A 26,183-nucleotide genomic window follows, 5' to 3' on the forward strand; every position below is an offset into this window, starting at 1 on the left:
GAGAAAACCATACAACAGAGGAGTTGTGAGTTCAAGTTGGATTTGGGGTCTCCTGGGGATTATAGCCTGGGACACAGCTCCTCCGTTAGCTCTGAGAACACTGCTCTGAGGAGGTAGCAGTGAAGACAATATGAGTTTTGCCTAGGAAATACATGAAGTCTAGCATGAATACTGGCAAAAGATTACTGTGAAACACAGAGATCAGACATTGCAAGTTAATAATTTCCATGCTTTTGTGTGTGGTGCAAGGATCTGGGGTCACTGAACCTTTTCCTGAGGAAGCTGTGTGACTAAATAAGGGCCAGTTTGTCCAAAGCACAGTGTGCCTCTTCCTGTTTGTCACCCAGAATTCCTTCAGATTGCAGTGTCATTCAGGAACCACAGAGGTTACAAGTTAACCCTGTAGAACTGGCTGTGAGCAATGCTGTTTCTCTTAGGGATCCTAATTCATCTGAAGCCACAGTTGGCATTTCTGAGCTGGAGTGCATCTGTGTCCTCAGGCGTGACCTATGAGAGCTGTTTTGGGTTGGTGTCCAGGATGAGCAGTCTGAACTGTTTGCACATCTCTGTCCCAGAGCATGAAATCTCAGAACTATTTCGGGGTCCTTTGTCTAGAGGGTTGGGCCTCTCAGCTGTTCCTGTATCTGCAATGAGAATAGTCTTAAGAGGAAGGCTGGATGGACCCCAGTCTCACAGGCTATAGAAGCAGGCCTGTGATGTCACATTTGCTATGATTTCTACCATGCCTCTGTACAGAGATAAAAGCTTGGGGCCCCATCCTCAGAGAGGGTAATAATGTGCAGTGCACAGAAGCCCAGGTAATAATCCTCTTAAGAACAATACTTGCTGATATGACTACCACCCTTGATAGGGGCCCTGTGACAGAAACTGTGTACACACACTCCCTCAGTCCATCTGTCCAGCCTACAACAAGGAGGGCACCAGTAGCAGATGGGCACCCAAGGCCCAGTGCAGATGGAAGATCTCAGCTCATGAGGAGGAGAGAGACTGCATGTAAGCTTGGGCTCCTTGGAGGAGGCAGGGAAGAATCAGCACAACCCGGGCCAGGTAGTAGGGAGGGGGGCGTTTGCACAGGGCCACAAGTACCCTATGACTGACTCACTGTCAGGATATGTCTCTGTGTCTCTCCATCACACACCCAGCTTCTTCTCTGATGTGTGGAATGTAATCTTCACATTCCCTGGGGATGTGGTGGGGGAAGGTACAGAGGTGAGCCTCCAAGCAGCTGGGGAGAAATCTCACATTCACCAATTTGCCTGAGGCTCCACCACAAATGCAGAGATCCCTGCCTCTCTTTCCTCCATTAAAGCAGTCATTGGCAGTGAGATCAGCAGGAGGGCAGTCTGGGCAGGATAGGTTGTGAGGGACCCTGTGTACACCATGAGCCTCCTCAGGAATGGAGCATGTCCTTGTCTTGATGGGCAGGGGCCCCTGATGTGGATGAAGGGAGCATGATTAAGGCCCAGGCTATGGGTGACTGAGTCATTCCCTAGAGAGAGTCCCTGGGGAGGAGCTTCTTTTCTCTTATAGAGAAAATGTACTGTACATGATCCAGTAGCAGGGCTTGGGCTAACTAAGTGAGGACAGTTTGGTGCCAGAAGTAGTCTCTCCGTCCGTCTAATGCTCCAGCTTTGTCTTTCTCCCTGCCATCTCTGTGCCTCTTATATCATCTCTCTTTGCCTTTGCAAGACTCAGTGTGACCTCACTCACAGCAAGAGGGTCCTTGCCCTGTCTCTCCTGAGGGTATCATCAGTTGAAAAGAATGTTCACTGGGAGCAGGAGGAGGCATTCCCCTTGAGTATAGGGGATTCCAGGAAAGGCATGCTTAGCTGCAGAAGGGGTGGGGAAGGGTTTTTCTTCAAATCAACCAAGAGCTCCTCAGCAATCATGTGCGATCTGGGCCTCAGAAAGAAGCCTGGGGACTTCTCTGACAAGAACCCTCCTGTGGTTCAAGTCAAAATCCTCCCAGTGGCCAGAAGGCCCAAGGGACCTAGCCTTCATCACTTCTGTCACCCAATCTCCTCTCTCTCCCTCCATCATGCTGTGCCTGTCACATTGCCCTCCTCACTTTTTCCATACACACTACACAGGGTTCTACTCCCCAGCTTTTCCCCTGGCCTTACTTCTGTCTAGGATACTTTTCTCTCAGATAGGCATATCTCCTCTAGGCTTTTGCTCAAATGTCACAATCTTAGAACTTCCCTGACCACTCTTTCTAGATATCATCCCCTCTCTCTATTTCACAATCCCGATTTAATGTTAATCATGGCAGTTACAAACACCTGATACATTACTTGTATTTGGGGACCACATGATCCCAACAGAATGTAAGCTCCACGAGGAAAAGGTTGATTTTCTCTTTCCTAACACACAGAGTTGTGCTTGACACATACTTTGGAGAGAATGAATGAATGATGGAATGAATACACAAATTTAAACTTGCTGAGAGAGGCATAGCTAGACAGGCTGAGGACCCTGCTAGGGAACATATTCAGGGATGACAAGGTGGTGACAAAGCCATGGTCTTTCTCTCACCTACGTGGTGGCGTCCTTGGGTCCTCTCAGAGTTGACCCCTTTCCTAACACAATGGAAGGTCCTGTTGTCTCTTCCACCTATTACTCGCAGTCTGCGACAGAGGGCTTTCCCACGCCAGGTCTGGAGATCCCAGTCGGAAGCTTTATCTATCCTGCCCCTTGAGGGACTGCGGCTGGCTTCCCCCATGAGACCTATTCTGTACTGAACAGGAAAGCACCAACAAGCACAATGCCCCGCATAGATAAAATGCTTTCAGTGTTCTCTGTTAGACAATGATCCCCATAGAAATGTAATCTTCAGTTTATGAAGACTTTTTTCTGAGTCCAAAATTGCAGGAATCTGTGGGGTTTTCCCCCTAACCTTGCCCTTCTGACCTTTGTGGATCCTCCTGGAATGGTCCACAGGCATCTACATCTGCTGTTCCCCAATCCCACCAGCAAGGGGCGCGCGAGATGAAACAGTTCTGTCCTGGGATGTACCACTGAGGGGTAGCGGTAAGACCACCCACTCTGAAAGGTACCATTGGGAGAGGGCGTGTGACAACAGAGAGAGGGTCCCCTTACACCGCGTCAGGCATGGACCACAGTTCCCTGCGGCGGCACTCATGGCGCCACTGGGTCCATCCCCATTCGCTCCTCTTCATCTTCCCACTGCTTTGGAATCCGAGTGGACACAGGTATTAAGCGGAAACTTTCTTCGTCTCTTTTTCAACTCAACCCCTTCGTTGGTGGGACGACTACAGAGCGAGAGACTGGCAGTCGGTTTGGGTATGGAGTCAGGGAAGCGTTCTAGGGAGTGATTGGCCACCGCGTGATTGCAGGCACTGTACTCGCAGACCTGGAACTGAGGGCGAGAGGCGCCTGTATACACGTGCACCTGCGTTGGCGTGCGCGACTTTTCAGAACGTACAATTTTCCTCCGAGTTTTATTGCTTTTCCGAAAGGGGTCGAATAGCTTAGTGGCGAGGTTTGGCGCAGTCCCTGGCTTTGCATGGTGACGGCGTTTCATTCTTCTTTAGCTCTCGCTCAGTCTGCAACTTGGGGCAGTGCACGGTCATTCACACAAATGCATGCAATTCATGTCCAGGGAGAGGTCCCTGCGTTTGGTGTCTCTCCCTGGAGAATAACCTGTATCTGGCAGCTTGGGATCGTGTATAGCTACGTGTGACAACACAGGTGCTGCTTGGGTACATTTGATCTCCATGAGCCTTTGGGCGGGGTTGTGAGTGATGGGATATTTAATCTGAGTGGATTTTGTGAACCATAGTACAAAGCCTCTAGGATATGTGCCTGTATACCGGGATGTGCATCTTTGGAGCTTGCTGGCTTTTCAGTCCCTGGGTGTGAGATCTCTGTGTAGGCATCTGCACCCCAGAATGTGAGATCACTGAGCTTTGGATTCTGGGTCCGAAGTTGTGATGCCTCTGTGCTGCTTTAAGGATGGGTCAGTGTAAAGGTGTAAACTATCAGCTGCTTGTGAATCTATGCACAGGTTGCAAGTTTTTCTTTTGTCTGGAAACTTTATCTTAAGATTATATGATGTTCTTGGGTTATTAAAACTTCTGTCTTTCTGTTTAGGGGGTTTTGTGTTAGGTCGGTAAGTGTCCCAGTGGTTTGGGAGTCAGTCTCCATGATGTGAAGTATCTGTGCAGTTCTCCTTTGTTTCTGTCTGGAAGACTTTGGTCTGTTTGGAGGGTCTCTGTCACAGTGTGTATGGTTATGGTCTCTGTTGTGTTTGAGGGTCTGAGACTCGAGTTGTGTGCTCTCTGTGCAAAGATTCAGTGAGCTCTTTTTGGTGTCTCTGAGTATCTATCTGAGCTGTTTGGAGTCTTTGTGTTAGATATAAAACCTCTTATGTTCTCGGCTGTGGGGTCTCTGTCTAGGAACTGAGGATTTGGAAGCTGGCAGATATGATTCTGAAGCCTGGAACCTGACATGCAGACTGTGTTGTTCAGTGTATCACTTGTCTCCTGAAATCTCAGTTCGTATCATAATTAATACAATGTGGCCAGTGCCCATCTTGGAGGGTACCTGTGCATGTTAGCACTGGATGTAAAGGGCCTGGCTCCAGACGGTCCTTCAGCAAATGTTTTCTGAACACCTGCTGTAGACCTGAGCACTATTGGAGGAGTTTGGGACAGGACAAAGCCAACCAAGTCTCTCATTTCATAGACTTGGTGGTCAGTAAATAATCAACGGTGGCAGGCGCTATGAAGAAAGATATTGCTAGATCAGGGGAAGAGGTGTATGTAGGTGTGATGTTATTATTTTATTGAAGATAATGAAAGAAAGACTCCCTGAAAGATGGCAAGTAAGCAGAGATCTGGAGGAAGTAAGGGAGCAGGCTGTGGGGATACCTAAGGGAAGAGCATTCCAGGCAGAAGGAACAATAAATGCAACAGTCCTGGCATGGAAATCTACTTGGCATGCTCCTGAATGTCAAGGAATCCTGTGATGTGCTGGGTTTGGCACATAGCTCTCATTGAAAGGGGCCTGGTGCTGCTATTTCTGTTTCTCTCACAGTTTGTGGTCTTCTGCATTTCTTAGATGAAGGACTCAAGGCTCCAACATGTGCCCTGCACCTTCTCTCCTACCTATACTTGAAATTAGAGTGAAACCTTCTGGTCCATCATGAGAGACAGAGAGCTTCAGTGTACCAGCTACAGGGATGATAGCATCCATGCTGAATCTCAGCCAAGCAGTGGACATCAGTTATAATTATGGGATTATGAGGCATGGGAATCATAACTCAAAACATTGCTCCTCTTGATGGAGGGCAGGGCTTAAGAAGGAGAAAGGAACTGAGGCAAAGGAGAGAGGCAGGAAGGGGAAGCTGGAGGACAATGAGAAAACAAGTGGTTTCATCACATTGCTTGGATTTGGCCCATTTCACCTTGATGAAATGATTGGACTAGGAAATGTGGAATCTGTAACCTATTTCTTTTCTGATATTGGTAAGTTTTGTCCTTAGTTATCTTTTTTTTTTTTATTCTTGTGGGTGGAAACTTATGAATTCATATTGACCTTTTGAAAGAGCCAGCTTTGGGTTTTGTTGATTATCTATATATTTTTTCTAATATCTGTTCTGATCTCTATTTTCCTTATTTTGCTGACAGTCTCACTACCAAAGGGGTTTAATAAAGTCCCCGAGAGTTTCCCAAGTGTAGTGAAATCTCACAGATTCTAGGGCACTGTTGTAGCCACACTGAATGAGATTCACTGAGTGTAGATCATGGAATCTGCACTTTTTAAAAGAATTCCTCAGTTCTGATTGACATGGACAACTTGTCTAGGCACTACTGGAGCAGAGGCATGGTCTTATTTTGCCTACTGCCAAGCTCTGTCTCCACTGAGAGCATGTGACAGGGGTTTCCTGCCTTCTCTGATGCACAAACCCAAGACCTCCAGTCTAGGAGACTCACTGACATGCTGTCTGCTGTTCTGAGGAGGCTCTTGTTTGTAGACCATCGTTTCTACAAAACATCCTGATGCCAGTCTTGTCAAGTCTCCATTTGAAAAATTTCTGAAGAAATCAGATTTCCATTTAGTGTGCTTTTCTATGATGTAAGATCAATTTTTGTTATGTGGTAGCTGTTATTGTACATATTTTGCTGTAGCCATTGGATCTTACCCTTGACTGAATAAATAAATACACCCAGAGTTCTCCACAGTGTGTCCAGACCTGTGGCTCCCTTACTGCTGGGTGACACTGAACAGGTTATGTAGCTCCTCTGTGCCTCATTCCTCTTTTAACCACATGGAAACACTAGCTTTGAGTAAATTTAACTACTTCGTGGGTCAGTGTAGACCACTGACCATGTTAAGACATGAGAAATTGTCAGGACAGTATGTGCCATGTGGTATGTTCCAAGTCAGTTCTAACTGTTGTCATTACTGTTTTAATATTATTGCTGTTCCACATTTCCCTGGAAATTGTTCTGGAGACACAATGTCAAGACCACCTTTGACACACTGCATGGACCTTGCACTATCACTTCAGGCCTTTCAGGGCCTCAAGATGGGAGTGTATGAGGTATGAGGCGGGGTTTGGTTTTGTATTTAGCACAGTGAGTATCCCCCTCTTCTTATGGGGATATTGTGAAGCTTAAAGGAAATATTTGGGTTTCATCATGTGCTCGTATGAAAAAGTTTAGTGAATATTCTATGTGAAGTTAGGCGTCTAATGACCTCTTCATAAGATTTGCATCATGACGGGAAAGCAAGTGGTCACTGGACAGTTATAGAACATGAGTATATAAATTTTAAAAAACATTGCCCAGGGAAATTAAAAGGCCAAGAAACCTCATCACATGGCCTTTTTTTTGCCATTATTTTTATCAAGTCTAATTCTCAATCAAATTCTGAAGATCTGAATCTGATGAAGATATGAAAATGTTAGTAGTCAAATGATCATCAGTAATGCTTTATTTCTTGTGTGGTTTTCACATTTCCAGTTTTGTTGTGTTTCTTATTTCTTCCACTAATACTCATGATTGTTTAATCCAAGGGTGATGATATGGATATTTTCTGAGGTAAATCATGAGGAGATGTTCAGCTGTGTTTTGGGATGGAGAGTCTGAAGACAGGGGCATAGATCAGAGACGACACAGATCAGTTGGGATTGGGTAGATAAAAGCATGGGGACAGGGACAGGGGGATATGAATACAAGCAGAAACGGAAGTGAAGAGAGACAAGAAGAAAAGCTCACCCTTCTGGATCGTGCTTAGCTCTCCATAGGTACACAATGTGCATATGTACTCCATATGTACTCAAATGTCTTTGAGTACTCAGAGGAAGACTGTAAGGTGAGCATTTTTAATGCTATCATCCCTTTCTGCATTTGAGGAGCAGAAACACACAGATGTTAATGGGTGAATGAATTTGCACAAAGTCACCTAGTTGGCAAGAGCTGAGTCAGACTGGTGCCCAGGCCAGAGAGAAACAGACAGGTGTGGTATCTGACTCCCAGTCTGGAATACAGTGCAGTGTCTAGTCTACTGTGGGTCAGAAGGCAGGTCACGTCCATCCACATGAAACACTACGATGGATCTGCATATGGATTGAACACAGTTTCTCCTAAGTGCATGAAAGTCCATGGGGTGTCATGTCAACATGCAAAGATCACAGAGAACAGTTCCTAGTCCATAGCAAGCTCTAAACATGTATTTGCCGAGACAGACATTAGTGGAGCACCCTCATCATTCTGGAAAGTAGCATAACCATAGAAATAATGTAATGATAAACAGAACAACAAATACAATATCATGAAGACATTACCTCACCCATCTCCTAATTTTCTTAAATGCTGATTTGACCTGAAATGCAATACACCACGTATTAAATTTTTTTCCTCTTAAGTGTGAGATTCTAGATAATTTCCAAATAACATTTTATTAGTATTTTAATTTGTTGTATCTTCATTGTTACATAGGCAGTTTTTCTATTATAATTGAAAGATGGACTTTCTGAAAACTTGTTCTCTTCAGGTATCTTGACGTTTCAGCATAAAAAGCTGTGTTGGTATCCCTGCCAGGTGAAAACCCAATCGGCACACTGAAGTCAGAAGTATGATTTTTGGTACAGTAGGTAGGGGCCTGTAGGGGAGGAGAGAGGTCCTGTTGGAAGGTTAGCTAGGCATGCGAGTGTTGTGAAAAAGGTCACTGACTCTATAGGCCCAAACCAAACAACAACTCACAGGTCCCTAGGAAGACACTGGTGTTCTATGCACAGAAATGTCTGTGTTAGGACTTTCAGACCATTGCTCTTTTGGATCCCATGACGCAGTGGGGCAGCTTGTGACACTTATAACACAGTCCTGCTTTGACTCAGGCTGTGGATGAGAGTCACAGCCTCCCCTGCAGCACCGCCCCTTTTGTGGGTGATCTGGAGCCCTTTTTGTGATGTCTGGGAGTCGACAGATTCTGACGGGAAACGAGGAAGAAAATACATAGTGCAGGGCGTACATGCACCGTCCTTGATAGAGATGCAGCTGCAGCTTGTTACAGTAACCAGTTGGGGATGAGAAGATTTAATTTGGTGACTCAAAGAAGAAATGTGGAAGTGAACTCAATGCAAAGGGAGAAAACATATTGAGGGGCTAAACAGCTACAGTTCCCATTTTAGTAGCAGGCAGGGTGCTCCATTACTGTTGTGAGAAGGCTCCGTGCTCTGAGCTCTGGGTGGGAGTGATGAGTGTTCTAAGGACCCGCCATCAACCCTAAGCAGGGGACGCTGAGTGTGTAAAGAGATAAGTCTGAGCCTTTAGCACTGACAGACAGAGAAAGCTTAGCCCCGTTGAGAGTGGGGCTGTGGCACCTTAGGGAAACTCAAAGGTAAGGTGGTGGTGATGGTTCATTTTCAATCGCTCAGTCATGTCCGACTCTTTTCACGAGACCCCATGGACTGTAGCACCCCAGGCTCCTCTGTCCTCCACTATCTGCCATAGTTTGTTCAAATTCATGTCCGTTGAGTCAGTGATCTGATAGAGCCTAGATCTGATAGATAGAGTGCCTGATGAACTATGGAATGGGTATTTAGGGGCCTAGATCTGATAGATAGAGTGCCTGATGAACTATGGAATGAGGTTCGTGACATTGTACAGGAGATAGGGATCAAGACCATCCCCATGGAAAAGAAATGAAAAAAAGCAAAATGGCTGTCTGGGGAGGCCTTACAAATAGCTGTGAAAAGAAGAGAAGTGAAAAGCAAAGGAGAAAAGTTAAGATATAAGCATCTGAACGCAGAGTTCCAAAGAATAGCAAGAAGAGATAAGAAAGCCTTCTTCAGCGATCAATGCAAAGAAATAGAGGAAAACAACAGAATCGGAAAGACTAGAGATCTCTTCAAGAAAATCAGAGATACCAAGGGAACATTTCATGCAAAGATGGGCTCGATAAGGACAGAAATGGTATGGACCTAACAGAAGCAGAAGATATTAAGAAGAGATGGCAAGAATACACAGAACAACTGTACAAAAAAGATCTTCATGACCCAGATAATCACAATGGTGTGATCACTGACCTAGAGCCAGACATCCTGGAATGTGAAGTCAAGTGGGCCTTAGAAAGCATCACTACGAACAAAGCTCATGGAGGTGATGGAATTCCAGTGGAGCTATTTCAAATCCTGAAAGATGATGCTGTGAAAGTGCTGCACTCACTATGCCAGCAAATTTGGAAAACTCAGCAGTGGCCACAGGACTGGAAAAGGTCACTTTTCATTCCAATCCCAAAGAAAGGCAATGATAAAGAATGTTCAAACTGCCGCACAATTGCTCTCATCCCACACGCTACTAAAATAATGCTCAAAATTCTCCAAGCCAGGGTTCAGCAATTCATGAACCATGAACTTCCTGATGTTCAAGATGGTTTTAGAAAAGTCAGAGGAACCAGAGATCAAATTGCCAACATCTGCTGCATCATCAAAAAAGCGAGAGAGTTCCAGAAAAACATGTATTTCTGCTTTATTGACTACGCCAAAGCCTTTGACTGTGTGGATCACAATAAACTGTGGAAAATTCTGAAAGAGATGGGAATACCAGACCACCTGATCTGCCTCTTGAGAAATTTGTATGCAGATCAGGAAGTAACAGTTAGAACTGGACGTGGAACAACAGACTTGTTCCAAATAGGAAAAGGAGTACATCAAGGCTGTATATTGTCACCCTGCTTATTTAAGTTATATGCAGAGTACATCATGAGAAAGGCTGGGCTGCAAGAAACACAAGCTGGAATCAAGATTGCCCAGAGAAATATCAATAACCTCAGATATGCAGATGACACCACCCTTATGGCAGAAAGTGAAGAGGAATGCAAAAGCTTCTTGATGAAAGTGAAAGTGGAGAGTGAAAACGTTGGCTTAAAGCTGAACATTCAGAAAACAAAGATCATGGCATTTGGTCCCATGACTTCATGGGAAATAGATGGGGAAACAGTGGAAACATTGTCAGACTTTATTTTTCTGGGCTCCAAAATCACTGCAGATGGTGACTGCAGCCATGAAATTAAAAGACGCTTACTCCTTGGAAGGAAAGTTATGACCAACCTAGATAGCATATTGAAAAGCAGAGACATTACTTTGCCAACAAAAGTTCGTCTAGTCAAGGCTATGGTTTTTCTTGTGGTCATGTATGGATGTGAGAGTTGGACTGTGAAGAAGGCTGAGCTCCGAAGAATTGATGCTTTTGAAGTGTGGTGTTGGAGAGGACTCTTGAGAGTCCCTTGGACTGCAAGAAGATCCAACCAGTCCATTCTGAAGGAGATCAGCCCTGAGATTTCTTTGGAAGGAATGATGCTAAAGCTGAAACTCTAGTACTTTGGCCACCTCACGTGAAGAGTTGACTCATTGGAAAAGACTCTGCTGCTGGGAGGGATTGGGGGCAGGAGGAGAAGGGGATGACAGAGGATGAGATGGCTGGATGGCATCACTGACTCGATGGACGTGAGTCTGAGTGAACTCCGGGAGTTGGTGATGGACAGGGAGGCCTGGTGTGCTGCGATTCATGGGTTCCAAAGAGTCGGACTCGACTGAGCGACTGAACTGAACTGAGTCGGTGATGCTATCTAAGCATCTCATCCTCTACTTCCCCCTTGTTTTACTCAACAGGCATTACAAGATTCTCGAAAAGCTCTATCAGCTCTTAAGCCTGAACAAATACAAATTAGAAAGGTGGTTTTATAAAACAGATTGGCCTTAGATATTCTGACAGCTGCACAAGGAGGAACTTGTGCCATTATTCACACCCAGTGCTGTACATATATACCTGATATGAGCACTGCTGCTGCTAAGCCACTTCAGTCGTGTCTGACTCTGTGTGACCCCATAGACGGCAGCCTAGCAGGCTCCCCCGTCCCTGGGATACTCCAGGCAAGAACACTGGAGTGGGTTGCCATTTCCTTCTCCAGTTCAGGAAAGTGAAAATTGAAAGTGAAGTCGCTCAGTCGTGTCCGACTCTTCGAGACCTCATGGACTGCAGCCTACCAGGCTCCTCTGCCCATGGGATTTTCCAGGGAAGAGTACTGGAGTGGGGTGCCATTGCCTTCTCCGTGACATGAGCACTAATGTTACTCATTTTACTAAACACATGAACAAGATGATTCAGGCTATGGATGCTCCTGAAGCCTCAATTGCCTCACTTTGGGACACGTTAACTAGTTCCCCATGGTGGAAAACTATCTTGATTACAATAATTCTGATTGTTCTGTTTTTGCTGTGTGCTCCCTGCATCTGTAACTGTGTAGCTGGATTTGTTTCTAGTCGCATGAAGGCTTTTAAGTTACAAATGTTTGATCAAACTCCTGCGCCTGCTGCAGCTTCCTCCAGCTACGATTTGGGACCCCTGGATCAGAGACCCTCAACATGAGGGTTAAGACAGTATGTTGCCTCAGCAATTTAGGGACAACGCCCCTTATCAGCTCGGAAGCAGTTATGGAATGAAAATGATGCCCCTTTCCCTAGGCAACATAATTCTCCTAAAAGAAAAGAGGGGAATGAGAGGGTAACAGGCAGGAAGGTCAGGGGTCTCCAAACACAGGAAATAGGCTGCAAGTGTTGGACAGTTTTTTATCTCTCTCTTAGGCGGCAGGAGGAAACAAACTAGTGTTGTATTTTTTCCCCTTCTCTATACCAATATAAAAAGAGATTTCTCTTAAAATTTTGTGTTGCCATAATGACACCTGCTTCCACCTGAACTTAAGTTTTCTCAAACCTTGGGCTAACCAATGCATTTTTCTTATGGAAATGCTTGTCTTAAGCTATGTTAATGTTCTATGCATTTACTCTAGACTCTGTTTTCAAGGCGGTTCTGCCTAAAGGCTCAGAACCCACTTGACAAACCGGTATGTTAAACTCATACCTTGTCCTCCTAATCTACGTTAATGAAACTATATATTTGTATGGAAATCTGCCTTTCTTCAAGTTTCAAGTCAATCGTTTTATGGCCCGGGATGAATCACCTCATGCCAATGTTATCTCAAAATGTATGTTGTGGGTGAGGGGCCTGGTGCCATTCTCTGAGTTTAGAGACATTGCCTTTCTTTAATTAGCAGACTGCTAGTAGGTATATAACATCCAGCTGAAGACTAGCAGGGGGCACTCTTTCTGCCCCCTCTTCTGATGTCTATGTCAGAAGCTTTCTCTATCTCTTTTATACTTTAGTGAAACTTTATTACACAAAAGCTCTGAGCGATCAAGGCTTGTCTCTGGCCCCGGAATGAAGTCTTCTCCTCCAGAGGCCAGGAATCCCAGTGTCTTTCATGATTCAGCAACAGACTTTCACTGGGAAGGATTGAGGGCAAATGGAGAAGGGGAAAGTAGAGCATGAGATGGTTAGATAGCATCACTGACTCAACGGACATGAATTTGAACAAACTATGGCAGATAGTGGAGGACAGAGGAGCCTGGGGTGCTACAGTCCATGGGGTCTCGTGAAAAGAGTTGGACACGAATGAGCGATTGAAAACGAACTTGAGAATCTCTCGGACAGCAAGGATATCAAAACAGCCAATCCTAAAGGAAACCAACTGAATATTCACTGGCAAGGCCGATGTGGAAGCTGAAGCTCCAATTCTTTGGCCACTTGATGGGGTCGCACAGAGTCAGACACAACTGAAGCGACTTAGCAGCAGCAGCAGCAGCAGCAGACAGTAGACGTCCTTTTTCAGGAGTTAGCCATATAACCTCATATCATCCCATATTTGATAAACGTCAGGTAAAACGCCACTAGATCTAGACCCATTTACCTTATGTGCAGTGAAATAGTCACTAAACCAAGACAATGTATAATCAAAATTAAAAGCCACATAATGTCCATGGTTAAAGTACAAAGTGTTTCACCAGTCCATCTTAGGGTTGTTAGATGTCATCAGATTAAGAAAAGGCATCACATACGATTGTTGTCGAAGGTATTCGCAGAGTTGGAGAAAGTCTTTTCCTTGAAGTGGAGATGTCCGCCATGGGAAGCCTTCCACTGATGAAGAGGGGAGCATTCTGCAGACCCAGCAGTTAGACCGATTGTGGAATGCAGCATAGGAGTGAGCCCAGGACAGGAAGGCATTATCTTGAGGATCAAACGGCAAACTCAGGATTTTTGGAGTCAGCAGAAGTAGTCTCACACAGATTATCAGGGCCATCTGAAAAGTACAAAGTCAGAACATAGAAAGTAAAGACATAAAATGACGTGACTTAGTTCTGGTCAGGGTGCCACCTCTTAAACTCAAGTGTGATGCACCGATGAATCAATTCCTGGCACTTTGACAGCTGTGGGAGAAGAAAGAATAACCTGGTAAGGGCCTTCCCAGAGGGGTTCGAGGGATTGGCTCCCAGATCCCAGTGTTTTTATCAGGACCTCAGTTCCTGGCTGAAATAGAGGCTTGCTTGACTCAGAAGCTGGGTTAGGAGTCACCTTCTGGAGTTCCATTAATGCCTGTTGAAAAGCTGAGAGCTGAGTTACATAATTAGTTAATTCTAAGGGTTCAGGGTCTATAACAAGGTCTGTGCATAGGAAAGGCCTTCCATAAATACATTCAAAGGGGGAAAGCCCCTCCTTTTGGGGGACAGTCCCAGCCCTCATTAAAGCTATGGGTAGAACTTTGATCCAATTGTCCTGTGTCTCTTGAGTTAATTTGCACAGATGTCTTTTGATAATGTCGTTAGCTGTTTCAACCTTTCCTGTGGATTGGGGTCTCCAGGAACAGTGTAAGTGATATTCTATTCCTCGGGCGTCAGACATCCCCTGAGTTAGAGCCGCTTTAAAGGTGGAGCCATTGTCACTCTGAAGCCTCTGTGGCAGCCCAAACCTGGGGATAATTTCCTGGATTAAAATGTTTATAACCTCCTTAGCCTGTTCACTATGACAGGGAAAAGCCTCAATCCAAAAGTAGAAGTATCCACCCAAACTTGTGAGCAAGAATATCCATTAGCTTGTGGCATATGAGTAAAATAAATTTCCCAGTCCTCTCCAGGATATTTTCGATTTTGTTGTAATCCAGATTTTGCTAGCTTTCCAGTCTTTGGGTTATTTTTCTGAAAAACTTAACATCTTTTGATAATGTCCTTTAAATTTTTCATTACATTTTTACCTTCAAACAAATGAGAAGCCATCTGGTAAGTACTCTCTTGAGAAACCTATATGCAGGTCAGGAAGCAACAGTTAGAACTGGACATGGAACAACAGACTGGTTCCAAATAGGAAAAGGAGTACGTCAAGGCTGCATATTGTCAGTCTGCTTCTTTAAACTATATGCAGAGTACATCATGAGAAATGCTGGGCTGGAGGAAGCACAAGCTGGAATCAAGATTGCTGGGAGAAATGTCAATAACCTCAGATATGCAGATGACACCACCCTTATGGCAGAAAGTGAAGAGGAACTAAAAAGCCTCTTGAGGAAATTGAAAGAGGAGAGTGAAAAAGTTGGCTTAAAGCTCAACATTCAGAAAACGAAGATCATGGCATTTGGTCCCATGATTTCATGGGAAATGGATGGGGAAACAGTGGAAACAGTGTCAGACTTTATTTTGGGGGGCTCCAAAATCACTGCAGATGGTGATTGCAGCCATGAAATAGAGAGGGTAACAGGCAGGAAGGCCAGGGATCTCCAAATGGAGGATATAGGCTGCAAGTGTCAGACACTTTTTATCTCTCTTAAGAGGCAGAAGGAAACAAACTACCGATATTTTTTCCTTCTCTATACCAATTTCAAAGGAGGTTTCTCTTAAAATACTGTGTTGCCATAATGACACTTGGTTTCACCTGAAGTTAACTATTCTCAAACCTTGAGTTAACCAATGCATTTTTCTTATGGAAATGTTTGTCTTAAGCTCTGTTAATGTAGTATGCATTTACTCCAAACTCTGTCTTCAAGTGGGTTCCACCTAATGGCTCAGAACCTACTTGACAAACCAGTATGTTATACTCAGACATTGTTCCCCTAATCTATGTAAATGAAACTATTTGTATGGTAATCTGCCCTTCTACAAGATTCAAGTCAATCGTTTTATGGCCAGGGATGAATCCTCTTGTGACAAGATTATCCCAAAATACATCTTATGGATGAGGGGCCTGGTACCATTCTGAGTTTTAAGACATTCCTTTCTTTCATTAACAGACTGCTAGTGACTATATATAATATCCAGCTGAAAACTAGCAGGGGGGTACTCTTTCTGCACCCTTCTGATGCCATGTCAGAAGCTTTCTCTGTCTCCTTTATACTTTAATAAAACTTTGTTACACAAAAGCTCTGAGTGATCAAGCCTCGTCTCTGGCCCCGGAATGAATTCTTCTCTGGAGGCCAAGAATCCCAGCATCTTTTCCTTCAGCAACAACCTTTCAAAAGTAAAAGACGCTTACTCCTTAGAGGGAAAGTTATGACCAATCTAGACAACATATTAAAAAGCAGAGACATTACTTTGGCAACAAAGTTCCGTCTAGTCAAGGCTATGGTTTTTCCAGTGGTCATGTATGGATGTGAGAGTTGGACTGTGAAGAAAGCTGAGCGCCGAAGAATTGATGCTTTTAAACTGTGGTGTTGGAGAAGACTCTTGAGAGTCCCTTGGACTGCAAGGAGATCCCACCAGTCCATCCTAAAGGAGATCAGTCCTGGGTGTTCATTGGAAGGACTGATGCTGAGGCGAAGCTCCAATACTTTGGCCACCTCATGCGAAGAGTTGACTCGTTGGAAAAGACCCTGATGCTGGGAGGCATTGTGGGCAGGAGGAGAAGGGGATGACAGAGGATGAGATGGCTGGGTGGCATCAGCGACTCGATGGACATGAGTTTGTGTGAACTCCAGGAGTCGGTGATGGACAGGGAGGCCTGGCGTGCTGCGATTCATGGGGTCACAAAGAGTCGGACACGACTGAGCGCCTGAAACGAACTGAACTGACCTGAAGTACTCTCTACACCTAAAGGAAAACTCTCGTGTAAACCCTTAAGAATTTTCCATTGAGTATTTTCAGGAATTATTAATCGTCCATCCTCAGACTGTAGCCATCCTTTATCAGTAATCTTTGCTCCTCTTTTCTCATATCTTTCTAATTCTTCCTCACTATATTGTGGGTTTTCCTGCTCCAGGGGACCTGTCCAGATCAAAGGCATCTGCAGTGAAGGGGTTTCCTAAAGTGCCGCTTTTCTGGCTTGACAATCAGCCAGCTGATTACCTTCAGCTACTTTACTCCCATCCCTGCTGTGCCTTTTGCAATGCGTAACAGCTACTCCTTTAGGACAATATGTAGTAGTTAAAAGTCTCTGGATCTCTCTGAAATGCTTAATAGGTTCTCCTGTTGTCCTTTTAAACTGTCTTTCCTTCCATATTGCAGAATGAGTGTGTAAAGTCAAATAAGCATACTTAGAATCAGTGTAGATATTTGCTCTCTGCCCTTTGCTTAATTCTAGAGCTCGGGTCAGGAGAAGGCGATGGCACCCCACTCCAGTACTCTTGCCTGGAAAATCTCATGGACAGAGGAGCCTGGTAGCCTGCAGTCCATGGGGTCGCTACGAGTCAGACACGACTGAGCAACTTCACTTTCACTTTTCACTTTCCTGCATTGGAGAAGGAAATGGCAACCCACTCCAGTGTTCTTGCCTGGAGAATCCCAGGGATGGGGGAGACTGGTGGGCTGCCTTCTATGGGGTCGAACAGAGTCAGACACGACTGAAGTGAGTTAGCAGCAGCAGCAGCAGCAGCACAGCTCGGGTCAGAGCCACAAGTTCTGCTACTGAGCACTGGTTCCCTAGGGGAAAGGTTTTGCTTCTAAAACCTGTTCAGCAGTCACCGCGGCATAACCTGCATTACACTTCCCATCCTGATCACCAGCATCAGGGTCTTTTCCTGTGAATCAGCTCTTCTCTTAAGGTGGCCAAAGTATTGGAGCTTCAGCTTCAGCATCGGCCCTGCCAGTGAATATTCAGTTGGTTTCCTTTAGGATTGGCTGTTTTGATATCCTTGCTGTCCGAGGGATTCTCAAGTGTCTTCTCCAGCACCACAAACCAAAAGCGTCAGTTCTTTGTCACTCAGCCTTCTTAATGATCGAACTCACACATCTGTACATGACTACTGAAAAAGCCATAGTTTTGACTATATGGACCTTTGTCGGCAAAGTGATGTCTCTGCTTTATACTATGCTGTCTAGGTTTGATATGGGCTTCCTTGGTGGCTCACGGGTAAGGAATTCGCCTGCATGGGTGTACCTATGGCTGATTCTTGTTGATGTTTGACAGAAAACAACAAAATTCTGTAAAGCAATTACCCTTCAATTAAAAAATAAATAAAGTGGCAAAAAAAAAATCTCCCTGCAATGCATGGGATGCAAGAGTCATGGGTTTCACCCCTGGGTTGGGAAGATGCCCTGCCATGCCCCATGGAAGGAGGGCATGGCAATCCACTTAACTATTCTCACCTGGAGTATCCCATGGACAGAGGCACCTGGCAGGCTGCAGTCCATGGGGTCGTAAAGAGTCAGACACTACTGAAGCAATTAGCATGCATGCATACTAGCTTTGTCACAGTTGTTCTTCCAAGGATCAAGTGTCTTAATTTAATGGCAGCAATCACCAGGCACAGTGATTTTGGAGCCTCCAAAATTCAATCTGTCCGTGCATCCACTTCCCCCCTTCTGTTTTCCGTGAAATGATAGGACTGGATGCCATAATCTTATATTTTTGAATGTTGACTTTTAAGCCAGCCTTTTCACTCTCCTCTTTCACCTGCATCAAGAGGTTCTTTAGTTCCCCTTCAGTTTCTGCCGTTAAAGTGGTATGATCTGCACATCTGAGCTTGTTGATATTTCTGCCAGCAACCTTGATTACAGCTTGTGAGTCATCCAGCCCAGCATTTCCCATGATGTGCTCTGCATGTAAGTTGAATAAGCAGAGTGACACTATACAACCTTGTCTTACTCCTTTCCCAATTTTGAACCAGTCTGTTGTTCCATGTTTTATTCTAACTGTTACTTCTTAACCCTCATACAGGTTTCTCAGGAGACAGGTCAGCTAGTCTGGTACTCCCATCTCTAAGAATCTTCCACAGTTTATTGTGATCCACACAGTCAGAGGCTTTGAGGTAGTCTAGTCAATGAAGCAGAAGTAGATGTATTTCTGGAATTCCCTTGCTTTCCCCATGATCTAATGAAGGTTGCAATTTGATCTCTTGTTTCTCTGCCTCTTCAAAACCAGCTTGTATATCTGGAAGTTCTCGTTCCATATACTGTTGAAGCCTAGCTTGAAGGAGTCTACTAACAGGAGGCTTCAGAAATATGGGACAATCTAAGCTTGAGAAATTGGAGGGTATGAATGAAGCCCAATAAGAGAGACAAGAAGAGGATTCTCTACTTTCCATGTTGTTAGCAAGCTGGGCAAGTGCTAGACCATACTTTCCAGTTCTTGTGTAGGACAGTAGCCTTTATCTAGAAAGTCATAAACAGTTCTGCAAATGTAAGAGAGAGAGGGAGAGAGTGGTGAGTGGGAGACAGGCACCCTGAGTGGATGTGAGAGACCCGTTAGAAGGGGGTTGACAGTTAAATTGAGGGTGGCTTTGGACTAGAGCAGATGTGGCGGACATGGGAAAAAGTCGATGCATTAGACATTTTCAAAGTAAAATGGACAGAACTCAGCAACAATGTTGACTTGAGGTGAAGGAGACAGAATTGTAAACGTGGTTAAGACCAAGTTTCTGTGTCCTGTCATAAGGGTACAAAGGTGTCATGGGGAATCCTGGAAGTTGGTCAGGTCTGGGAAGAATTTCAAATAAGATATTTATGTTTATGAGCTCAAGGTCTAGATGGATACAATAACCAGTATTTACATACTTAAAAGATCCTTTTCCTTTTTTAAAAAAGTGAGAAGTATTGAGGTATAATTTATATACAATAGAAGTCAATACTTTAAAGCATTACCGTTTGTCAAGTTTTGACATATGCATACCATTGTGTAAATGCTACCACAATAAAAATGTAGAAAACGTCCCATTGGTTTGAAAATGCTTCCTTGGGCTATTTGCATTCAGACTTCTTCCTCCAGTCCTATACCCTGGCAACCACAGATATATTTCTCTGCCTTTAGTTGTGCTTTTCCAGAAATCCATTGACATGAAATCATATAATACATAGCTTTCTGTGTCTGACATCTCTCATTGGCACAGCTGAGATGCATCCTTGCTGTTACATGCATTAGTAGTTCCTTTTCAAATGACTGTGTAGTGTTCTTTTGTATGAGTATACTCTTTTGTTTTTCTTTCATCTTTATACCAGTTGTTGAATAGTTGGGCTGTTTCTAGTTTTGGCTATTAGGAGTACATGAGTAGAATATTTGAGTAAAGGTCCTTGTGTGAACATGTTTTCCTTTCTCTTGGGTAAATTTAAAACTCCTAGTAAGTACGAAAATTCCTGCTATAATTGAAAAAGAAGAACGTGCTACTGGAGAAGAGTGCAGAAATAGCTACAGAAGGAATGAAAAGGCTAAGAAAGTGGAAACAATGCCCAGTTGTGGATGTGTCTGGTGGTGAAAGTGAAGTCCGATGCTAAAAGAACAATACCGTATAGGAACCAGAGGTATATTCAGAGAAACTAGTTACCAGTTCAGAGATTTAAATGTGCAGTGCACCAAGCAAAAAGTGGAAACAGAGGCATCTATTTATGTACTTATTCCATGGAAGTGAGTAAAGCCATTGGGAGTATGACAGAAAACCCAGAAGCAGAGAAGGAAATGGTTCATCAAAGCATGCATAAAAATAGATATTAAAAAACATAATATCTATTTCTGTCATGACTGTCTTTCTGAGACACATTCTCCACTAAGGGTAACCTGGGACTACCTATCACCACAGTTTGTGGATGCATAAGAAAGACTGCAGTGGAAGGGAAAAAATACAGTCTTCAAGCCCCTTTCTCATCCTCCAGAGACCCTGCGGTTCCAGGACTCTACCTCAGTGGCGGGAAAACCGCAACCTGCACTGCACATGCCCAACTCAGTGAGCATGCGCAGTGTGTGCGTGCACATCCGTTGCTGCGCATGCGCCTTGGTGCGCATACGCCTTCCTGAGCATTCTGTGAGGAACATTGGGCCTTAGACTGGTCTGTTTATTCAGTCCCGGTTCTTTCTCACTACTTGAGACTCAGCAGGTAGGTTCACAGGTCTGTCCTGTCTGGAGTTTAAGTGTGTGTGCGTGTGAGGGGGAGCCAGCGAGTTTCGGGCGGGTCGGGCAGTGAGATCTGGGGCCTTTGAGGAGGAAGGCCCTCAAGGTAGTCCTTTCTCCTCACAGGTGTTGCGACGCCATACTTCTTGCCTTGGTGGTGGGAGAGGAAGGGCAGTGGGCAGAGGAGGGCAGGGGGTAGGATGATGGTGGGGGGAGACTTGGGGGTGCTATTTGAGATATTTGGTTCATTGGGGCCCTGGAACTGACGACAGAGCACAGAACCTGGGGCCGGCAGTGGGACCTGGGCAGGGGACGGGGTGGGCGATTAAGGAAAGGCCTAGAAACCGGACCGCAGTGGGGTTGTGACTGTTTCACGGGTTTTGTGGTACGGTGCCAAGAGAGAAGTGGACCGGTTGCTCTGTATGCAGCCTCACCTCAGCCCCAGACACTGAGAAAATCGCCATAGTCAGGCTGTAAAGACTGAGCCTTTCTTCGTGTTCCAACTGAATTCCAAGGGAGTTGGGGAAAATAGGTCTGGTGAATAGGAGTGTGACATGAGCAGTAGTCCTGAGCTTTTAAATTCCTAGCAGTATTTCACTAAAGATCTTCATGATGGAGAAGTCTGTTGTGAAATCAAACTTCCTCCCAAAAATTCAGCCTTCTTGTGTACCTTAAGGTGATTTCTCTGCCAGCTTCACAAAGACACAAATGGCTTTGCAAAAGACTGTATTTGGTGTAATTGAAATGCTTGTACACTCATACTTAACCAGAGTTTTCTTTTGAAAGTATGTTCACATTAAAAAAAAACTAAGTCAGCATAAGGTCATAAAAGTGATCAAATACAGCTGTACTCTTAAAATACATTTTCTAAATCACAATATTCTGCTTTCAGGGAGAAATATGAGTGGGCAAGTGGCATCAACATTGGGACCTACAAAGCAAGATAGCTCCGAGGTGGATGAACCTGTGGTTGTGAGTAACCTTACCATTTGGTGTTTTCTATTAGCACAAGTTTATTTTTGAGAAAATGATGTTAAGTAGTACAGATGCGGTGATAAAGGTCTTCCATGCTGATAAAGGGTGACACTTTGTCTTAGGAAGGAACATTGGTCCAGATATACTATAGTCCGGCGTTGCCTGGATGATTATACTGTTAAATTCCCTGGATATGTGCCCAGTGACTCCCTCCTCCTGCTTATTAACAACAGGCTGCATACTTCCATCCCAACATAGATTTAAATAACTTCCAAAGTCTTTCTGGGTAACTCTTATGGGAGCTAACTCTTCTCTGTGGGAAGAGTAACTTTATTAAAAGTAAGTACATAGAATTGTGTTGGGAAAATGTTGTTAGTTTTAATTAAGATCAGATATATCTATGTATTATGTATATTTATGCTATTAGATGTATTAACAACTAAAGTTTTTATTTGCATGCACACTCTACTAGGACCAGCAGCCCAGTGTTGAGCAACCTCAACAAGAGGAACCACCAGCTGAGATTCAGGATATCACACCTAGAAAGGAGGAAGTACATGGAGAGGATCCAGTGAATCGTGATGAAGAAGAGGAGAAGGATCCCTTTGAAGGTAAAGTGTATCTGTGCCTCATGCGTTAGGACATAACCAGTAAGAAGCGGAAAGGAAACATTAGAAAAGGACTTCAGACAGTTCCTAAAAAACTGAGGAGAGTATAGTTTGCAGGTCAGTGTGGTTGCTCAAATTTTCCCTTGTTTTCAAGACAAAGAGAAGGGGGCAACTAAGGTGTCTGAGGACAACCCTGGAAAAGGAAAATGGTAATAACATTCGGAAAATTCTGCTTTCCTTTTTCTCCAGCAAAACATTCCCGGAATAATGCTCCTGAGGTTCTTATTCATCACATTTTTAGCATACTAACCTAAGGCTTTTAATTCATAACACCGAGGGAATGAATATCATCATTCCCTTGTTTATATTGTATGCTTTACAGCTGAATTGATGCATTTTTTTTTTTAAAGATTCTGGCCTGGAAGCTGATCTGCAGCAATTGGCTGTGGCAGAGACTGGGGGTGAAGGTGGAGATGGTCCTGATGTGAGGGAGGAGTTTGCATCAAATACAGAGCCTGTTGAAATGCCAGAAGCAGGTATGTCATCCATTCAGAAAGTAATTTATGTGGTTTCTGTTTTTCAGAATATTATATCTTTACTAATATAGACAGAACATTACTATTATTTTAATAACAGAGTTCACATATTCTTTGAAAGAAAGTTCAGACCCCAGATGCCTGAATGCCTGACTTACAGACTTTCAAATAAAGAAACAGACAGGATTAAAGCCATATCAAATTGAAAATAGGAAACCGTTTTCTTCTCTTGAGTATAAGTACTTTAAGTAACAGCTAATAATTTTCAGGTTCTTTTATAATTTCTGCTTGTAGGAAATATGGAATGCATTTGTAATAAATATCAGTTTATATGAAATATGCTTAGGCATCCAAGTAGGTTCTAGTACCAGCTTTAGCATAATGTGTGTGATTCTGTGAAATCCCTTAACTTCTAAACTCAACTTTACTCATGTAAGTTGTGAATTCAGAATAGATACACGAAGATGCTGATTTTTCAATGCTAATTTTTGCATTCTCTGATTCTCTTTGATGGAAAGCATACAAGAATACTCTGTTTTGTATGATATATTTATCATAAAATATCATCTTGAGTCAAATTATAACAGGGGGATTGAGATTTCATTTTCTGACGGGGGACACATGTACACCTGTGGCTGATTCATGTCAATGTATGGCAAAAACCACCAGAAGATTGTAATTGGTCTCCAATTAAAATCAATTAATTAATTTTTTAGAAAAGAAAATGAGCCAACATTCTGCTTGATGTATGTTAAATTCTCTCAAATTCTGAATTCTCTAGCTCTTTAAAAAATAGTTGCATTTTAAATCCTTTCCCCAGGGAAGCATGAAATGACTGAATAAAATGGCCAAAGATAGTCTAGTTTCCTGTTTCTGTGGCTGATCAAGTTGAGAGAGTGCATTTAGTCAGTGATATTCAAGGCAGGTGTGAGTAAGATACATATGCTAAGCACACTACCTGCCCCCACGTTTTTTTTTTTTTTTTTTTTTTGCGGGGTGGGGGTGGTTGCTTATTTTAATTGGAGGATGATTACTTTACAATACTATGAAGGTTTTGCCATATACCCCACTCTCACTCTTAAAGAACTAATAAAAATCTGAGCCTCATGATATAATCATCTCTAACCGTATCAAGTATGTTATTTTTCCTCTTTGATACATGAGTTTAAAAATTTTGAAGGCCAAAAATTGTAACTCTAGTTCTTCCCGTGTAATCAATTTAGTATCTTTCACATACCTGTTTTCCAACTTGCTGACAATAAATTGCATGGTTCTGATTTTAAAGGAGGAACTTCATAATTAGGGAAGAATTTACTGTGTATTAGCCTTCTAAATATTTTCACTTCACATTTTTTTTTCCATTCCATTTGAACAATTAGATAAAAATACAACTTTCAGACGACTTTCAAGTAACTAGAGATCATGATTAAAATGTTCTCATAGAAAAACCTTAGCCCTAAATATGTGTGGTATTTAAAAAGAAAAACACATAAATTACAAGGTACATAAATACAAAATCCTACATCCAATATAAAAGGTAAGAAAAAGAGCAACAGAATAAACCTAAGGGAAAAAGAAAAAGATACTTATTAAAAGACAGGTATGAAGTGTTAGGAAGAGGAAAATAAACTCAACTAATAAATAAAGACAATGTGCTAGTTTACATAGTTTTTAACATATATATATATACACACACACACATTTTTCAATATTCTTTTCCGTTGTGATTTATCACAGGAGATTGGACATCAGTTCCCTATGCTGTATAGTAGGACCTTGTTGTTTATCCATTCTGAATGTAATGGTTTGTATCTGCCAACCCCAAACTGCCAGTCCATTCCTCTAGTTTGCATCATTGTGAAGCAAATGGACAAAGCCCAAGTATACATAATTAGAAATATGAACAAGACACTGCTACTGCTGCTGCTAAGTCGCTTCAGTCGTGTCCGACTCTGTGCGACCCCATAGATGGAAGGCCACTAGGCTCCCCCGTCCCTGGGATTCTCCAGTCAAGAACACTGGAGTGGGTTGCCATTTCCTTCTCCAGTGCATGAAAGTGAAAGTGAAGTCGCTCAGTCGTGTCCGACTCTAGCGACCCCTTGGACTGCAGCCTACCAGGCTCCTCCATCCATGGGGTTTTCCAGGCAAAAGTACTGGAGTGGGGTGCCATTACCTTCTACACTAACCGTTAGTATAGTACAGAATTAAACAGAATATAATCTGAAACTCAAATATTTTCAGAATATTGATGAAATGGCTATTAGGGTAGAAAAACAAATATTATTTAACATACCCCACAGTAACTAAACAACTAAACATCACAAATACCGTGGATGAACTTTTGAAATTGGTCAGAGTTTTCTCTCAAAAGCCATTACCATTTAGAAACAAAAAAATCTGCTTTTTCAGATTTTCTTTCTCTCTTCCTACTTGATTTACTCTCTCACTCATACTGCCTCTTGCTCTCCCTTTTCTTTTCTCCTTTTTTCTTTCTTTTTTTTTTGGTGTGGCTGTGAGAAACAGTCCTATTTCTGCTTCACATTTTGATGTCACCATGTCGCCAGTGATAGTAATGACTTAAAATTAGTGTCACCATATAATGTATTATACCAACTGGAATGCTTTCCAGGGTGAAAAGAAACATTTAGAATTACATGAGGGCCACAGGTAAAAAAGGGGACAAACATTTAACCGACTTAAAACCACCATATCAGGGATAAATTAGAACAAATGAAAATGTCTACACTTTTGCACAGTAGAGAAGAAACAAATGTAATACTGGCCTTTTTATTTACTTCACTTAAGCAGTAACAGAGAGAACAACTGTTTAGCTATCCTATATTTGGAATATTATTTCAAACCAACACATTTAAATGATACTTTTTTGGGATTTTTTGTTTCAGTTTTTGTGTATTTTGTTCTCCTTAGGGTGCTTTTTGTTGTTAGATATTTTACTGAACGTGTATACACTTTTGCCTTCTACTGAAAACTAACTTCTGATAGGCTCCATTGATTTCATTTGTTCTGAACTCAGTGTCCTTATTTTCCTGTATAACTAGGAAGAGTAGTGTGTTTTAAAAATACTGGTATTGTGCCTGGAAAGTCTATAAAATCTCTATAGAGGATTAACTGAAGGTAAGCCAAAGGTCGCCCTTAGTGTTCCTGTTTTAGTCCATTTTATAAAACTACAACTGCAGTGAACTTTGTATACCTCTCCTGTCATCGAAATAAAGTTCTGCTAAGTAACGTTTTTAATGTTTATATTATAGGTGAAGGGCAACCATTTGCTTGAAAGAAGATAAACTGAAACCATCTATGCTGCTCTTATGGTGTGTTTTTGACTATTAAACTTAAGTCAATAAAGTTTCATTTTCTACTTGCA

The 26,183-nt window shown here is 43.1% G+C and overlaps 1 protein-coding gene across 3 annotated transcripts; it reads left to right on the forward strand.

The window, feature by feature from the left end:
- The first annotated feature begins 3,107 nt into the window (after nucleotides 1-3,107).
- LOC147340350 (P antigen family member 3-like) lies at nucleotides 3,108-26,183 on the forward strand. 3 transcript variants are annotated; one of them, XM_086388725.1, is made up of 5 exons: nucleotides 3,108-3,233; nucleotides 21,575-21,654; nucleotides 22,130-22,268; nucleotides 22,676-22,801; nucleotides 26,071-26,183. In XM_086388725.1, the coding sequence occupies exons 2-5, from the start codon at nucleotides 21,583-21,585 to the stop codon at nucleotides 26,091-26,093; spliced, it is 360 nt and encodes a 119-aa protein (XP_086244851.1). In that variant the 5' UTR covers nucleotides 3,108-3,233; nucleotides 21,575-21,582; the 3' UTR covers nucleotides 26,094-26,183. The 3 variants fall into 3 exon arrangements, with proteins under 3 accessions (XP_086244851.1, XP_086244850.1, XP_086244849.1); XM_086388724.1 differs by lacking the exon at nucleotides 3,108-3,233 and adding an exon at nucleotides 20,577-20,788; XM_086388723.1 differs by lacking the exon at nucleotides 3,108-3,233 and adding an exon at nucleotides 20,577-20,668.

This window comes from Bos grunniens, chromosome X, assembly GCF_055505025.1.
Source record: "Bos grunniens cultivar Pamir isolate PY7600 chromosome X, Bosgru_T2T1.0, whole genome shotgun sequence".
Lineage (NCBI taxonomy): Eukaryota > Metazoa > Chordata > Mammalia > Artiodactyla > Bovidae > Bos > Bos grunniens.